The 18,187-nt window shown below is 39.2% G+C and overlaps 2 protein-coding genes across 3 annotated transcripts; both read right to left on the bottom strand.

The window, feature by feature from the left end:
* On the bottom strand, positions 1-13,963 carry LOC122987458. Of its 2 annotated transcripts, XM_044359353.1 has the most exons (6): positions 6,332-6,684; positions 5,735-6,106; positions 4,250-4,537; positions 3,560-3,644; positions 2,558-2,616; positions 1-178 (listed from the first exon to the last, which is right to left on the bottom strand). In XM_044359353.1, exons 1-6 carry the CDS (start codon positions 6,462-6,464, stop codon positions 153-155), a joined length of 963 nt encoding a protein of 320 aa, XP_044215288.1. In that variant the 5' UTR covers positions 6,465-6,684; the 3' UTR covers positions 1-152. The 2 variants fall into 2 exon arrangements, 1 of the variants encoding a protein (XP_044215288.1); XR_006404495.1 differs by lacking the exons at positions 1-178; positions 3,560-3,644; positions 4,250-4,537; positions 5,735-6,106; positions 6,332-6,684 and adding exons at positions 13,199-13,283; positions 13,897-13,963 and having other exon boundaries at positions 2,572-2,616.
* Positions 13,964-17,819, bottom strand: LOC122988125 (HEPACAM family member 2-like; the record flags this gene model as incomplete). Its single annotated transcript, XM_044360286.1, has 3 exons — positions 17,768-17,819; positions 15,389-15,760; positions 13,964-14,178 (listed from the first exon to the last, which is right to left on the bottom strand). Coding segments are annotated over exons 1-3 (639 nt in total), but the record flags the coding sequence as incomplete, so codon positions are not given.
* Positions 17,820-18,187: the final 368 nt, after the last annotated feature.

Raw genomic sequence — 18,187 nt, 5'->3', positions numbered from 1 at the left:
TTATTCAGATGATAACGTCAGTCTGCCCTCGTGTCACAGCTGAAGTCTGCAGGCTGAAACAGGAAGCAGAGCTCAAACAGCACAGATGAGACGAAGAAGAGAAAAAGGGAAAGCAGCCACAGCAGATCGAAGCTGATGATGAAGACCAGCAGTCAGACTGTAGAAATCTCACAGATCGCTGTGGAGGAGAAAAAAGTGACATTTTAATTGCAAACACAATCTGAAACAACATCCTGATGATTTCTCTGTTCTTACAGTCGGACCAGCAGAAGATCTGAAAATGTAGTTTGTCCTGAGAGTGGAGCTGGAGGAAAGATCATTTCTTTTTGTTAAAAGTATTATTATAAACATGTGAAGATAGGACTGAAAAATATGGCATGAGGTTTATTAAAATACATCAGCTGATATATGAAGTCCAACTGAAGTCACATTTAATGGTCCCTCTTTGCAGTCAAAAATCATGTCAACATCATGTGTTCTTTTAAATGTACTGTTAATAGTCTAGTATCATTAGAATGAAGAAAAATATCAGAAATGTGCATGTTGGTGTCTGTGTTTTATTGACAGCAGCTGGGGGGGTGTTGGTGTCTGTGTTTGATTGACAGCAGCTGGGGGGGGGCGTGTCGGTGTCTGTGTTTGATTGACAGCAGCTGGGGGGGGACGTGTCGGTATCTGTGTTTTATTGACAGCAGCTGGGGGGGTGTTGGTGTCTGTGTTTGAATGACAGCAGCTGGGGGGAGCGTGTCGGTGTCTGTGTTTGATTGACAGCAGCTGGGGGGAGCGTGTCGGTGTCTGTGTTTGATTGACAGCAGCTGGGGGGGGTGGAGGGGGGGGGGGGGGGGGGGGGGCGTGTCGGTTTCTGTGTTTGATTGAAAAGTAAACAAACTGCTGCAGTTATAAGTCACAGAGAGACAGCGTGTTGCACAGAACGAGTGATTGACAGAGCAGATATGTTGCTGTAGCAGACCAAAAAAAAGTCATAAAAAATGACATGAAGAAAAAATCTGTTTCATAAATAAATTATACAGAAATAAATAAAAATCGACATAGTATTAGACATAATATACAGAGTAGTTTAATGAACGAGTGGATCAATAAAATCTAAAGAGTTCATCTTCCAGGGAGCAGGTATGAAGTCTGTCCTACACATTAAATGATGCAGTTTACTTTTGTTAAAAGCTTTAAAAGATTTTGTGTCCATCAATATTCAGACCAGAGCTGCGACTAACGGTTATTTTTGTTATTGATTAATCTTATAATCAAAGAAATGTTAAAAAATAGTAGAAAAAGAGCCTAAAGTGATGTGTTCAATTAGCTTGGTTTGTCTGACTATCAGTCCAAAAAATTAAGATATTCAATTTACTGTCATATGTGACAAATAAAAACAATAAATCATCACATCTGAGAAGCTGGAACTAAACAACGTTTTGAGCTTTAAACTCAGACTTCTGCTGGTGTCTAATGACTGATGTGATTTTTTTAACCTTTGACAGAGTTGCAGCAGAGGATGAGGACATGAAGCAGGTTCCTGTTTTCTGCTGTTTTTTCTGTTATTTGAGTTTACAAAATTGTCACTTCCTCATTTAAATGCAGCTAGAGTTCCCTACTAGGGATGTGCAGAGAGCCCAGTATTTGTATTTGTATCTGTATTTGCTGAGGCAGTTAAATTATCTGTATTTTTATTTGTATTCGAATAAAAGTGGAAAGAGACTTTAAAATCCTGTTTTTGTTTTTATTACACTTTTAATTTTAGAAAATTAAAGTGTTACAATCAGTGTTCATGAATAAACTACCTTATGAAGGACGACGTCCCCACACCGGGTCTCTAACTGGAGTCTCCCAGATCATAGACGACTGCGCTGACTACTGAGATAAAACTTTACTCATCACCTCATTGCAGACAGACCTCTACCTATTTATACACCCATAACACACAGACAGCACAGTGTGTAACATAAAGGGAAGAACTTCAAATGTGATTATTGTTTTGCACTTTTCATTTATTGCCTATTCTTTACAACCTAACTTTGTGGAAAGGAGAAGGGGAACAACAGGTTATGGAGAGTCTCTTGAGAGCACTTTGCTTGTGTCAGTAACTCAACTTTATCTCTGGGGAACACCCCCAACTCCAGGACTGATGTCCAAATAAGGAAATGTGCGTCATGCAGCAGGCGGATGTGACTCCCCTCACTGAGACCTGCTGATAGACGTCACCGCGGAGCAGAGGAGAGACACTGAGATAGTGATGTAATCGACCTGCATGCATGTTTTTTTCTTCTGGAAAGCAAATAATTTTAAAAATATTTGTATTAAACAAATATTCGTAAAAAAAAAACACTATTTGTGCTTTGCCAAATTACGTATTTGTATGCGGGCACACCCATATTCCCTACATCAGAGTATCTGCTATTCAAACATTATTTGTTTTTACATAAAGAAGTGAGAGTGACAGAAACAATCTGTTCTCCACCAGCTTCTGCTGTTTTTAACAGGATGTGATGGAGGTTGAATGTTAAATGTAACGTTTTAAAAGTTTGTTTGATTATCGGTGACTCACCTCCACCGTCACACGTCTCTGAGTTCTCTGCTGCTGCTGCTTTCTTGCAAACACATGTCCTGTAAAGAAAGATGTAAAAACATTGAGAAGTCCAAAAAAAACTCTAAGATATTAATTTACTCAAAAAAGTTCACGATCATGGGGCAGCCAAGCGGTTAAAGGACACATATTCTGCACATTTCCAAGTGTATATTTATATTCTGGGGCTCTACTGGAATATCTTTGCATGATTTCCAGTTAAAAACTGATTATTTATCTTCTACTGGTCCTTTATGCAGCCCCTCAGTTCAGCCTCTGTCTGAAACAGACCGTTTTAGCTCCTGTCTCTTTAAGGCCCCGCCTCCTGATGAGCCCACTCTGTTCTGATTGGTCAGCTTCAGGAAGCTTCCTCTGGCTCCAGAGGCTATGTAAACAAACTATAGTGGCAGGATTTCACTTCTTTTTCTCCTTCTTTACTCCAAATGTCAACTTCTCAAATCCATCCAAACATGTTGAAGCTGAACAACACATGGAAACACCTTAGCAACCACCTTAGCAATAAATGCTACAGAACAGACGGCTGTTTATGGGCATATGCAACGAGCTGACGTCAGCTCATCAGCAAGGTAGAAAAAAACATTGCAAACGAAGCGTTAAGAGCAGGTTGAAACCCTGACTTTCGATTTGCAGGCAGCATCTCTACATATGTTCAACTCAAGTTTTAGAAGTTTGATCATGTTTAACATCTGACATCTTCCCTTTCTATATGCGACCTTCAGGTGGATATAGAAAGGGAAGAGCAAAGGACTGAGGTACTCCATGAATGAAATGTTAGGTGGAGGATTTACAGTCCGCAACAGTCAAACAAAAGGTTGTTTCAGAGAGACAGAAATAAAACTAATGTAAAACAATACCTGACAGGTCTATCTAAAGATGGAATAACCATGGAAACGTTCTCATATGGTGATGTTTTGAGACTGATGTACTGAGTAATGATTACTGATAGAGGAAGGTGACAGTTACCTTTTGATGATGATGGCTGTCACTATGACGATGAGCACAGTGTGCAGCGTGAACAGAACCACACGGACAATCAGCAGTTTCGTGCCTGTAAAACAGATCAAACGTTTCTGAGACATTTTTTAAAGAAATGTCCAAACTGAACTGATCAAACATCTCTGTGATCATTATCTAGTTTATCTGTATTATGACATCATGGTTCAGTTTCAATCATATCACATGATGTTTATCAGCAGATCAGATCAGACTCCTGCAGGTTAAACTGAGCTAATAAACACTTTTAGTGCTGACTGACTCTAACAGACTGGAGGAAACAAAGGTTACGATATTGTAACCCTGGTTCTATAAACAGACCTTCTACTGGACTATATGAGTACTAGTTCTCCTCCAATCATACGCACGTATTCACCCACTGAAATTTGCATGTGTGTAGCCTGCTAATCAGGACCATGTCCCAAAAAGTATTTAAGACATCAGGGATGTATAAAGCTGCAGAATGAACACTGTATACAGACACCTGAGCAGAGAAGCTAAATTGGTCCGTTGATGATGTAACGACATATTTCAACATTGTTTGTTGGTACCTGTCAGTACCTGTCAGTACCTGTCGGTCAGCACTTGTCTGTTTCAAGTGTTTACAGACACAGTTTGTTGAGTTTCTGACAGCTCAAAGATAAAACTGATCTAACAAACCTTCATCTTTCTCCTTCTCCTCTGCCTCCTTCACACGCACAGCGTACGGCGGGGATATTGTCTTGTTATTGGTTTTCAGACCACAGGTGTAGTTCCCAGAATCCTTTGCAGTCAGCGGGCCAAGCTGGAGGGCGGGGCCAGACTGTGGGAGGGCGCTGCCATCTTTGAACCAGGTGACCTCCAGCTGGTGGAAGGTGCAGGTTGTTGTTGTGCAGCTCAGTGTGACTTTTTGATTCTGGCTCAGCTCTCCGGCATCACTGGAGCTGTTTATTCTCATTTTAGGTTCATCTAAAGTAAAAAAAAGTATTTTAGTTTCTCTCTGTGACCACAGATGATTATTACTGGAGGCAGCAGCAGTCAACATGATGTTATTATCAGTACATGCAGCAGACATGTTAAAAGTTTAAAGGCAGTGACAGTAATGTACAAGAATCAAACTACACAGGTTTGCTTCAGTATTCAGGAACCTCATGTAAGAACATTTCTTCTCCTGAAGCTCTTCATACATCTCTGGTTTCAGCCTGATGAACATCTGAGCTGAACATTCCTGACATTTTCATTCAAATGTGCACATAAAGCAACATGAGGTCTGCAGTAGGTGATGTTACACAACATGAGACTGGACAGACCAGCAGAAACAGCCTGAGGCACAAACATCTGGCTGCATGATGATGAACAGAAGTTTGTTTTACCAGAAACTGGAACGTCACAAATTCTCCTCAGTCACTCGTACTTGATTTTTATTTTTCAATCTGAGAGAAGTTCACATCGTCACTTCTTAGATGTGAGGATTTGCTGTTTTTCTTCAACATGTATAAAAGGTTCTGCACATTATAAATGATATTTTTTCACTATTTTGTAACATTTCATTGACCAAATGTTTAATAGATTAATTAAGAAAATAATCTTTAGTTGCAGCTCTAAAACTAAGTTGTAAAAATGTTTTTAAGCTCATTAGAATTATCTTTTATTATTTACCAGAACAAGACAAATCAACACAAACATCCTGTTCACTGCACAAACAGAAACAACAACAAACAAACAAATAAAAAAAACAAGCAGAGAAACGTTAACTAATAACAACAACAACAACAAGTCCCACAGGACACCCCCTCTATACTTCCTGGAGCTGCTTGTTACACTAGTTTTGATTTTTAAAAAGTTTCTCAGAGTGAACTTCCCGTCATGAATTGTTGGAGGTTTGATTTCCAAAACTTTAACTTTTTGCACATCAAAGAAGAGAAAATGATCATCCAGCCCAACAGATGCTTTATCTGCTCTAAACTATAGTTGTGAATACAAAGTGACGGAGATAAAGACATACGACACTAATATTTCTCCATATCAAGCCGTAACTTTTGAACCTTCTAACAGTCCCAGAAAGCACAGAGCAGGAAACTGTCCTGGTTTTAGGACTACAAACTCTAAATCTGATTCATCTTAATAAGTAATACTTGTGTTATTATTAGCATGTGAAGCTCTTACCAGTGACTGTGACTCTCACTCCTGACCTCCCAGTAAAATGTCCGTTTTCGTTGTCAGCTTCCATTCTGAAGCGGAAGGTTGTGTTGTCCTTCATCTGAATGTCTCTGATCTGTAAAGTGCAGTTTCCCTTCATGTCTCCCAGGTATTGGTAACGAGGGTTGGGCATCGTTGACCAGCTGTCATACACAGACGGGGTGGGGTCCTGACAGATTTCATGGTTCACACACCAGAGGACTCTGACGATCCGCAGTGGAACTTCTTTTCCATTCTGATTGAAGGACTTCACTGGTGTGAACGTGCAGGGGAGGGTAACAGTCGACCCTTCCACAGCACAAACAGGACGTTGATAGTTTACAACTACACCAGCAACACCTGCAGAAAAACACAACAGAGTGAAGACAGATGAGTTCAGGAAAATGTAAACTGAACAATAACTTTAATTTGACAACAGTGATGGAAAATACAAAGTTCTGGATTTGATGATTTTGATGTGAAAAACAGAAACTGTGTTTGGACAGAAATATAAATATGTGATGTTTTAGAAAATGCCAACAACAGTAATTATATATACATAAATATATACAATTCATTTCTTACCAGCCAGAAACAGCATGAAGCTCCAGGGAATCTTTTTGTCCCAAACTGCCATCCTTACTTCTTTATAAGTCAATTTAACTTTTTCCTTGTTATATCTGATCAAACAGTAGCAGTAACAGCGCTGATTGACCATCAAACTGACAGAAATAACATCACACTTCCTCCTTTTTATCTGTTTGTTTTCACCAGTTTCTCAACATTTCCTGTCATGTTGACACCTCTGATCAGAAACATATCTTTGATGTCACGCAGAGGTGCTGTAACAGTGTTGTCCAATCGTAGCTCAGCAGACGTACCTGTGCATGGCAGCTCACTGAAGACAGACTGATTGAGAACTTGAAGTGTGGAAATGATGTTAATTGCCAATTTACTAATAAACATAAAAAATAAATATATAAATAGAAATAATAGAAATATATAATAATATAACAGCTTCATCACCTATAAAACAAACATGTTGTGTTTGTGTCAGTCAGACAGTCATTAATGGACTTTTCTTTATTCCTTTTCCTCCTTTCACAACATAGTTTCAGTAAACAGGTAATAAGATGTTAATAAGTATAAGTGGCTGCTTCAGTTATATCACACTGGAAGAGACCTGAGGCAGCAGCCAGAAACACAAGATAACAGACTTTAGCTTCCTGCTGTTTAGTCTACAGATCCCATGTATTAAGACTTATAAAAATACTCTACTGGCAACAATAATGTGTGTCTGACATGGTTTTTTCACAAAAAGAGTACTTTAAAATCTGTTCCTTCTCTCTCATCAAAGACTCCAGAATCTCTGAATATGTAAATATTGTTCATTTTTAAAGTTTTCCTCCTGGACACAAGATGTCTTTTATTTATTTTTATTTTTTTACTGTCCACCATTTTTATTTTATTTTATTTTATTTATTTATTTTGTGAGTGTCCGAATTCACAGTGTGCAAATGTATGAGTGTAGTGTATAAATCTATAAATGTATGAATGTGGTGTATAAATGTAGTGTATATAAATATAGCACAAAAAGTACGGAAATTTGTGTTTGGTAGATTATTTTTTTGTTGTAACAATGCTTCTTGGCAATAAATCTTATACTGTTGGAAAGCCTGTTTATTTCCCTTTTAAATGGTGCCACATTTGTTAGGAACATGCATTTGTGGGATGCATGGCGGAATAAGCTGTTTGGCAGAGAAGATTTGGCAAATTTTTCATGGGCGCAACCCACACACTCAGCTCTGCTGCTCATCTCATTGTTCATTTTCTATGAAACTCTTATTCCTGTTTGGAGTGAATATCAGTCGAACTTGAACTTCCAACTGTGTTCTGTCTATTAACATGTAAAGTTTACACAAGTATCTGAGTGTACCAGTGACATAGGGTTGAGTGGGTTGGTCCTTGTTGTCATATTACATCAGATATAAGACCCTGGTTAAGGTTAGTTCAGCTAGTTAACGGCTTAAACAGACTTAAACAACATTACTACAAGTGTTGGATTCTCGGGGCATTTGCAGAGATATAGTTATAAGCAACTTAAAAAGAATGTGGGAGGATGGTAAACACACACACACACACACACACACTTTTTGGCCTCCGCACCTCTGATATGAATCCGGCCCCTCTGGTATAAATGTAGTGTGTAAATGTAAAAAATCTAAAGAGGTTGTAAACCACTGGTTTCATGTTTAACAATGTGTTGTATTTTAAAAGCTTGTTATATTATCCATTGTGTCAAACAAAGAGTCATAACTCTATTGATCCATGTATTCCTATAGCTCTCAGTAGTAATGACTTTATGAGCTTTTTTAATGATAAAATTCTAACTATTAGAGACAAAATGAACCACCTCCTGCCCTAGACAGGCACCAATTTCTCCCAAAACACAGGTACCTTAGAAACAGCTGTAAATCCTGACATATATTTGGACTGTTTTTCTCCAGTCGACTTTCCTGAACTAACTTCAATGATTTGTTCAGCTAAACCATCAACCTGTCTCTTAGACCCCATCCCAACTAGGCTGCTTAAGGAAGCCTTACCCTTAGTTAGCACTTCTTTACTAGATATGATCAATCTGTCTTTAGTAACAGGCTATGTACCACAGTCCTTTAAAGTAGCTGTAATTAAACCTCTTCTTAAGAAGCCTACTCTTGATTCAGGCATTTTAGCCATTTATAGACCTATATCTAACCTTCCATTTCTCTCTAAGATCCTTGAGAAAGCAGTCTCTAATCAGTTATGTGACTTTCTACATAACAATAGTCTATTTGAGGATTTTCAGTCAGGATTTAGAAGCATCATAGCACAGAGACAGCACTGGTGAAAGTCACAAATGACCTCCTAACTGCATCGGACAAAGGATTTCTCTCTGTACTTGTCCTGTTAGATCTTAGTGCTGCATTCGACACAATTGACCATCAAATCCTTTTGCAGAGACTGGAACATTTAATTGGCATTAAAGGAACTGCATTAAGCTGGTTTAAGTCCTATTTATCAGACCGATTTCAGTTTGTACATGTTAATGATGAATCCTCCATGAAGGCAAGAGTTAGACACAGAGTTCCACAAGGTTCTGTACTTGGACCGATACTATTCACCTTGTATATGCTTCCATTCGGTAATATTATTTGGAAACACTCCATAAATAAACATAAACATTGTTATGCAGATTACACCCAATTATATTTATCAATGAAGCCTGATGAAACCAATCAGTTAAACAAACTCCAAACATGCCTTAACGATATAAAGACCTGGATGACCTGCAATTTTCTACTACTAAATTCAGATAAAACTGAAGTTATTGTGCTTGGCCCTAAACACCTTAGAAACACATTATCTAATGATATAGCTACTCTGGATGGCATTACCCTGGCCTCCAGCACCACTGGGAGTTATCTTTGATCAGGATATGTCCTTTAACCCCCACATAGCTCATAATACTGTATTATCCCACTAGAACACTGCGCTCCCAGTATGCAGCTTACTGGTGGTTCCTACAGTCTTTAAAAGTGGAATGGGAGGCAGAGCCTTCAGCTATCAGGCTCCTCTCTTGTGGAACCATCTTCCAGATTCAGTCCGGGGTGCAGACACCCTCTCTATGTTTAAGAGTAGGCTTAAAACTTTCCTTTTTGATAAAGCTTATAGTTAGGGCCGACCAGGCTCGCCTTGGATCAGCCCTTAGTTATGCTGCTATAGGCCTAGACTGCTGGGGGACTTCCCATGATGCACTGAGCTCCTCTCTCCTCCTCCTCCTCTCCATCTGTATGCATTCATGTAACATCAATGCATGTCACTAACTTTGCTTCTTCCCCAGAGTTTTTTGTGCTTTCTCATCTCGAAGGAAACCCTGGGTTGTAGGCCGAGCCTTTGAGGTCCTTCACAGTCCTGTTGGCATCCTTCCCTGGCTGCTGCTGTTGCTGTTGCTGCTGTTGTTGTTATTGTTATGATTGTTGTTTATCTGTGAAGTTTCACATACTTACTGATTAGCTCAACAATGCAAACCAAAGATGTATAGTAATAAAACACCATCACTAAATACAGTTGACTATCTACTAGATAAAAACAAACAAGTTTGTAAAAACACAGATTTTGTAGTCCACAAAGTCTGAGTGTTAAAAACTCCTGCATAACTTTTATCCATGTAAATTAATTTCATATATATGTATAACAGAAAACCACAAAAATCTAAATATGTCCCCTCTAATTGCTGCTTTTTCTTCTTTTACATTTTACTAAACTGGATATCTTTGGGTTTTGGAAGCTGATTGGACAAAACAACAGTGATGACATCACCTCGGATCCCAGAAGTTGTGGAAGACATCTTTCACAGTTTTCTGAAGTTTTATTGGTCAAGCAAGTAATGGATTAATCAAGAAGATAATCAGCAGATTAATCGATAATGAAAATAATCTTTAATTGCAGCTCTACATGTTTGTGTGAAATCCCAAAGAACATGTTTAGATTCAGTAATAACGAAAATTCAGGCCATTTTTTGAGACCTATTTTCAACAAAACACAGAAAACGATTCAGTATGTAACTTTATTAACCACACAAGTCCAACTGCAGCTGCTAAATAAATGTGAAATCAAATAAGAAATAAATTGAGTGAAACAGACTCCATATTTTTATGATAGCAATGTGTCTTCAAATACAAATATTGTGAATATCTTAATGAGCCAAAGCTGATAAATGAAGACAACAAAGAGTCTGATGGACAGTAAACAATATAGATCAGATAGATACAGTTCTTCTATACAGAATATATCATATTAGAGCAGATATGTTATTATTCAGATGATAACGTCAGTCTGCCCTCGTGTCACAGCTGAAGTCTGCAGGCTGAAACAGGAAGCAGAGCTCAAACAGCACAGATGAGATGAAGAAGAGAAAAAGGGAAAGCAGCCACAGCGGATCAAAGCTGATGATGAAGACCAGCAATCAGACTGTAGAAATCTCACAGATCACTGTGGAGGAGAAAACAGTGACATTTTAATTACAAACACAATCTGAAACAACATCCTGATGATTTCTCTGTTCTTACAGTCGGACCAGCAGAAGATCTGAAAATGTAGTTTGTCCTGAGAGTGGAGCTGGAGGAACGATCTTTCAAGAATCATGTCAACATCATGTGTCAACATAATTTTTTTTAATGTATTGTTAATAGTTTTGTATCACTACAATGAAGAAAAATATCAGAAATGCGTGTATCAGTGTCTATGTTTGATTGACAGCAGCTAGGGGGACGTGTCGGTGTCTGTGTTTGATTGACAGCAGCTGGGGGGATGTGTCGGTGTCTGTGTTTGATTGACAGAAGCTGGGGGGACGTGTCGGTGTCTGTGTTTGATTGACAGCAGCTGGGGGAGCGTGTCAGTGTCTGTGTTTGTGTTTGATTGACAGCAGCTGGGGGGTTGTTGGTGTCTGCGTTTGATTGACAGCAGCTGGGGGAGCATGTTGGTGTCTGTGTTTGGTTGACAGCAGCTGGGGGGACGTGTCGGTGTCTGTGTTTGATTGACAGCAGCTGGGGATATGTGTCGGTGTCTGTGTTTGATTGACAGCAGCTGGGGAGTTGTTGGTGTCTGTGTTGGATTGACAGCAGCTGGGGTTATGTGTTGGTGTCTGTGTTTGATTGACAGCAGCTGGGGTTATGTGTTGGTGTCTGTGTTTGATTGACAGCAGTTGTTTAATGTGCTGCAGCTGAGCAGCTAGTTAGCTATCTAGCTGCTAACTGACATTAGTGGTGCACTAATGTGGGTTGTTGTTCAGAGTCTGTGGCTCTTGTGATGTGTAGCAGGATGCGATCAGGCTCAGTGTGACCATCTGCTCTGCTGATGATAGAACGACACGTCATCGCTTTGCAGAGACTTGATCTGCTGTATAGAAACAAGGACTCCAGCTAAGCGGATGATGGAACAGTATTTAATCTAAATAATGTAAAACTAGGGGGCACCATCATGAAACCAAAGAATTTAAAATATAAATTTCTCCCTATTGGTATTTGATTTTTTCTAATAGGAGAACACAGATTGACAGAGCAGATATGTTGCTGTAGCAGACCAAAAAAAAGTCAGTTTAATTTCAGTTGGACTTAAAAAATGACATAAAGAAAAAATCTGTTTCATAAATAAATTATACAGAAATAAACAAAAATCGACATAGTATTAGACATAATATACAGAGTAGTTTAATGAACGAGTGGATCAATCTAAAGAGTTCATCTTCCAGGGAGCAGGTATGAAGTCTGTCCTACACCTTAAATGATGCAGTTTACTTTTGTTAAAAGCTTTAAAAGATTTTGTGTCCGTCAATATTCAGACCAGAGCTGCGACTAATCTTTTACTCAATGTAATGTTAAAAAATAGTAGAAAAGGAGCCTACAGTGATGTGTTCAATTAGCTTGTTTTGTCTGACTATCAGTCCAAAACATTAAGATATTCAATTTACTGTCATACATGACAAATAAAAACAATAAATCATCACATCTGAGAAGCTGGAACTAAAGAAAGTTTGGCTTTTTCTTTCGATCGACTAATCACTGCAGATTTAAACTCAGACTTCTGCTGGTGTCTAATGACTGATGTGATTTTTTAACCTTTGACAGAGACAACAAGGAGAGCTGCAGCAGAGGATGAGGACATGAAGGATGTTATGACATTGACTGATATGAAACAGGTTCCTGTTTTCTGTTGTTTTTTCTGTTTTTTTGAGTTTCCAAAATTGTTACTTCCTCATTTAAATGCAGCTGTAGTTCCCTACATCAGAGTAGCTGCTATTCGAACATTAATTAGTTTTTACATAAAGAGGTGAGAGTGACAGAAACAATCTGTTCTCCGTCAGCTGCTGCTGTTTTTAACAGGATGTGATGGAGGTTAAATGTTAAATGTAATGTGTTAAAAGTTTGATGTGATTGTCTGTGACTCACCTCCACCTTCACACATCTCTCAGTTCTCTGTAAAGAAAGATGTAAAAACATTGAGAAGTCCAAAAAAACTCTAAGATATTAATTTACTCAAAAAAGTTTACGATAATGGGGCAGCCAAGGTGCACAGAGAAGGGAAAGATGTCAAAGAGATGAGAACTCCAGCAACACTTGTAGTATTATTCAAATCAAGTTATCTATATGCCACCTTCAGGTGGGAAGAGCAAAGGACCGAGAACGGATCCCTGAGGTACTCCATGAATGAAATGTTAGGTGGAGGATTTACAATCCGCTACAGTCAAACAAAAGGTTGTTTCAGAGATAAAAACTGATGATGATAAAACTAATGTAAAACAATACCTGACAGGTCTATCTAAAGATGGAATAACCATGGAAACGTTCTCATATGGTGATGTTTTGAGACTGATGTACTGAGTTATGATTACAGAGAGAGGAAGGTGACAGTTACCTTTTAATGATGATGGCTGTCACTATGACGATGAGCACAGTGAGCAGGATGAACAGAACCACACGAACAATCAGCAGTTTCGTGCCTGTAAAACAGATCAAACGTTTCTGAGACGTTTTTTAAAGAAATGTCCAAACTGAACTGATCAAACATCTCTGTGATCATTATCTAGTTTATCTGTATTATGACATCATAGTTCAGTTTCAATCATATCACATGATGTTTATCTGCAGATCAGATCAGATCAGACTCCTGCAGGTTAAACTGAGCTAATAAACACTTTTAGTGCTGACTGACTCTAACAGACTGGAGGAAACAAAGGTTACGATATTGTAACCCTGGTTCTATAAACACAGACCTTCTACTGGACTATATGGGTACTAGTTCTCCTCCAATCATACGCACGTATTCACCCACTGAAATTTGCATGTGTGTAGCCTGCTAATCAGGACCGTGTCCCAAAAAGTATTTAAGACATCAGGGATGTATAAAGCTGCAGAATGAACACTGTATACAGAAACCTGAGCAGAGAAGCTAAATTGGTCCGTTGATGATGTAACAACAATATTTCAACATTGTTTGTTGGTACCTGTCAGTACCTGTCAGTACCTGTTGGTCAGCACTTGTCCGTTTAAAGTGTTTACAGACGCAGTTTGTTGAGTTTCTGACAGCTCAAAGATAAAACTGATCTAACAAACCTTCATCTTTCTCCTTCTCCTCTGCCTCCTCCACACGCACGGCGTACAGTGGGGAGATTTTCTTGGTTTTCAGACCACAGGTGTAGTTCCCAGAATCCTCTGCAGTCAGCGGGCCGAGCTGGAGGGCGGGGCCAGACTGTGGGAGGGCGCTGCCATCTTTGAACCAGGTGACCTCCAGCTGGTGGAAGGTGCAGAATGATGTTGTGCAGCTCAGTGTGACTTTTTGATTCTGGCAGAGCTCTCCGGCATCACTGGAGCTCTTTATTCTCATTCTGACCGGTTCTAAAGTAAAAAAGTATTTTAGTTTCTCTCTGTGAGCACAGATGATTATTACTGGAGGCAGCAGCAGTCAACATGATGTTATTATCAGTACATGCAGCAGACATGTTAAAAGTTTAAAGACAGTGACAGTAATGTACAAGAATCAAACTACACAGGTTTGCTTCAGTATTCAGGAACATCATGTAAGAACATTTCTTCTCCTGAAGCTCTTCATACATCTCTGGTTTCAGCCTGATGAACATCTGAGCTGAACGTTCCTGACATTTCATCCTAAAATGTGCACATAAAGCAACATGAGGTCTACAGTAGGTGATGTTACACAACATAAGCTGGACAGACCAGCAGAAACAGCCTGAGGCACAAACATCTGGCTGCATGATGATGAACAGAAGTTTGTTTTACCAAAAACTGGAACGTCACAAATTCTCCTCAGTCACTCGTACTTGATTTTTATTTTTAAATCTGAGAGAAGTTCACATCGTCACTTCTTAGATGTGAGGATTTGCTGTTTTTCTTCGACATGTATAAAAGGTTCTGCACATTATAAATTATATTTTTTCACTATTTTGTAACATTTCATTGACCAAATGTTTAATAGATTAATTAAGAAAATAATCGTTAGTTGCAGCTCTAAAACTAAGTTGTAAAAATGTTTTTAAGCTCATTAGAATTATTTTTTATTATTTACCAGAACAAGACAAATCAACACAAACATCCTGTTCACTGCAAAAACAGAAACAACAACAAACAAACAAATAAAAAAAACATACAAAATAAACAAGCAGAGAAACGTTACTAATAACAACAACAACAACAACAAGTCCCACAGGACACCCCCTCTATACTTCCTGGAGCTGCTTGTTACACTAGTTTTCATTTTTAAAAAGTTTCTCAGAGTGAACTTCCAGTCATGAATTGTTGGAGGTTTGATTTCCAAAACTTTAACTTTTTGCACATCAAAGAAGAGAAAATGATCATCCAGCCCAACAGATGTTTTATCTGCTCTAAACTATAGTTGTGAATACAAAGTGAAGGAGATAAAGACATACGACACTAATATTTCTCCATATCAAGCCATAACTTTTGAACCTTCTAACAGTCCCAGAAAGCACAGAGCAGGAAACTGTCCTGGTTTTAGGCCTACAAACTCTAAATCTGATTCATCTTAATAAGTAATACTTGTGTTATTATTAGCATGTGAAGCTCTTACCAGTGACTGTGACTCTCACTCCTGACACCCCAGTAAAATGTCCTCTAGGGTTGTCAGCTTCCATTCTGAAGTAGAAGGTTGCGTCGTCAATCATTTGAATGTTTCTGATCTGTAAAGTGCAGTTTCCCGTCATGTCTCCCAGGTATTGGTAACGAGAGTTGGGCATCATTGACCTGCTGTCATACACAGACGGGGTGGTCCCATGACAGATTTCATGGTTCACACACCAGAGGACTCTGACGATCCGCAGTGGAACTTCTTTCCCATTCTGAATGAAGGACTTCAGTGGTGTGAAGGTGCAGGGGAGGGTAACAGTCGACCGTTTCACAGCACAAACAGGATGTGGATACTTTACAAGTTCACCAGCAACACCTGCAGAAAAACACAACAGAGTGAAGACAGATGAGTTCAGGAAAATGGAAACTGAACAATAACTTTAATTTGACAACAGTGATCAGTTATGACATAACTAATCAGTTATGTGACTTTCTACATAACAATAGTTTATTTGAGGATTTTCAGTCAGGATTTAGAGCGCATCATAGCACAGAGACAGCACTGGTGAAAGTCACAAATGACCTCCTGACTGCATCAGACAAAGGATTTGTCTCTATACTTGTCCTGTTAGATCTTAGTGCTGCATTCGACACAATTGACCATCAAATCCTTTTGCAGAGACTGGAACATTTAATTGGCATTAAAGGAACTGCATTAAGAGTTCCACAAGGTTCTGTACTTGGACCAATTCTATTCACCTTATATATGCTTCCTTTAGGTAATATTATTAGGAAACACTCCATAAATTTTCATTGTTACGCAGATGACACCCAATTATATTTATCAGTGAAGCCAGATGAACCCAATCAGTTAAACAAACTCCAAACATGCCTTAACGACATAAAGACCTGGATGACCTGCAATTTTCTACTACTAAATTCAGATAAAACTGAAGTTATTGTGCTTGGCCCTAAACACCTTAGAAACACATTATCTAATGATAAAGCTGCTCTGGATGGCATTACCCTGGCCTCCAGCACCACCGTAAGGAATCTGGGAGTTATCTTTGATCAGGATATGTCCTTTAACTCCCACATAAATCAAATCTCAAGGACTGCCTTTTTTCACTTACGTAATATCACAAAAATCAGGCACATCCTGTCCCTAAACGATGCAGAAAAACTAGTTCACGCATTTGTTACTTCTAGGCTGGATTATTGCAATTCCTTATTATCAGGCTGCCCTAACAAGTCTCTAAAGACTCTCCAACTGGTCCAGAATGCAGCTGCACGTGTTCTGACTAAAACTAGAAAAAGAGACCACATTTCTCCCATTTTAGCTTCACTACATTGGCTTCCTGTAAAATCTAGAATAGAATTTAAAATCGTTCTCCTAACTTACAAAGCCCTTAATGGTCAGGCACCATCATATCTTGAAGAGCTCATAATACCGTATTATCCCACTAGAACACTGCGCTCCCAGTATGCAGGCTTACTGGTGGTCCCTACAGTCTTTAAAAGTAGAATGGGAGGCAGAGCCTTCAGCTATCAGGCTCCTCTTCTATGGAACCATCTACCGGATTCAGTCCGGGGTGCAGACACCCTCTCTATGTTTAAGAGTAGGCTTAAAACTTTCCTTTTTGAGCTTATAGTTAGGGTCGACCAGGCTCGCCTTGGATCAGCCCTTAGTTATGCTGCTATAGGCCTAGACTGCTGGGGGACTTCCCATGATGCACTGAGCTCCTCACTCCTCCTCTCCATCTGTATGCATTCATGTAACATCAATGCATATCACTAACTTTGCTTCTTCCCCGGAGTTTTTTGTGCTTTCTCATCTCACAGGAAAAGCTGAGTCCCGGGCCGAAGCTTCGCGGTCCTTCACAGTCCTGATGGCGTCCTTCCCTGGCTGTTGCTGCTCGTGCTTGTTGTTGTTGTTGTTGTGATTTTTTTCTTCTGTCCCCCCTCCCCCTTTCCCTCTCTCTTTCTCTCTCTCAACCCAACCGGTCAAAGCAGATGGCTGCCCACCAAGAGCCGGGGTCTGCTTGAGGTTTCTACCCGTTAAAGGGGAGTTTTTCCTTACCGCTGTCGCCAAGTGCTGCTCATGGGGGAATTGTTGGGTCTCTGTAAATTAAAGAGTACGGTCTTGACCTGCTCTATGTGAAAAGTGCCTTGAGATGACTTCTGTTGTGATATGGTGCTATATAAATAAAAATGGATAGATTGATTGATTGATTGAGTGATGGAAAATACAAAGTTCTTGATTTGATGATTTTGATGTGAAAAACAGAAACTGTGTTTGGACAGAAATATAAATATGTGATGTTTTAGAAAATGCCAATAACAGTAATTATATATATATAAATATATACAATTCATTTCTTACCAGCCAGAAACAGCATGAAGCTCCAGGGAATCTTTTTGTCCCAAACTGCCATCCTTACTTCTTTATAAGTCAATTTAACTTTTTCCTCGTTATATCTGATCAAACAGCAGCAGTAACAGCGCTGACTGACCATCAAACTGACAGAAATAACATCACACTTCCTCCCTTTTATATGTTTGTTTTCACCAGTTTCGCATCATTTCCTGTCATGTTGACGCCTCCGATCAGAAACAGGATAGAGCTGTAATGGAGAGCATCATCCTGATCGCCTTAGTGACATGAAATGAATCATTTTGCATCTGTTTTTTCCTTTATTGAGTTTGTGAGTATTAACTTCTCCCCTGAACAGTGTTGTCCAATCGTAGCTCAGCAGACGTACCTGTGCATGGCAGCTCACTGAAGACAGACTGATTGAGAACT

The sequence above is a fragment of the Thunnus albacares genome, chromosome 8, assembly GCF_914725855.1.
Source record: "Thunnus albacares chromosome 8, fThuAlb1.1, whole genome shotgun sequence".
NCBI classification, from domain to species: domain Eukaryota; kingdom Metazoa; phylum Chordata; class Actinopteri; order Scombriformes; family Scombridae; genus Thunnus; species Thunnus albacares.
The sequence above is the reverse complement of the archived record's forward strand: the minus strand, read 5'-3'. Positions and strand labels throughout refer to the sequence as shown.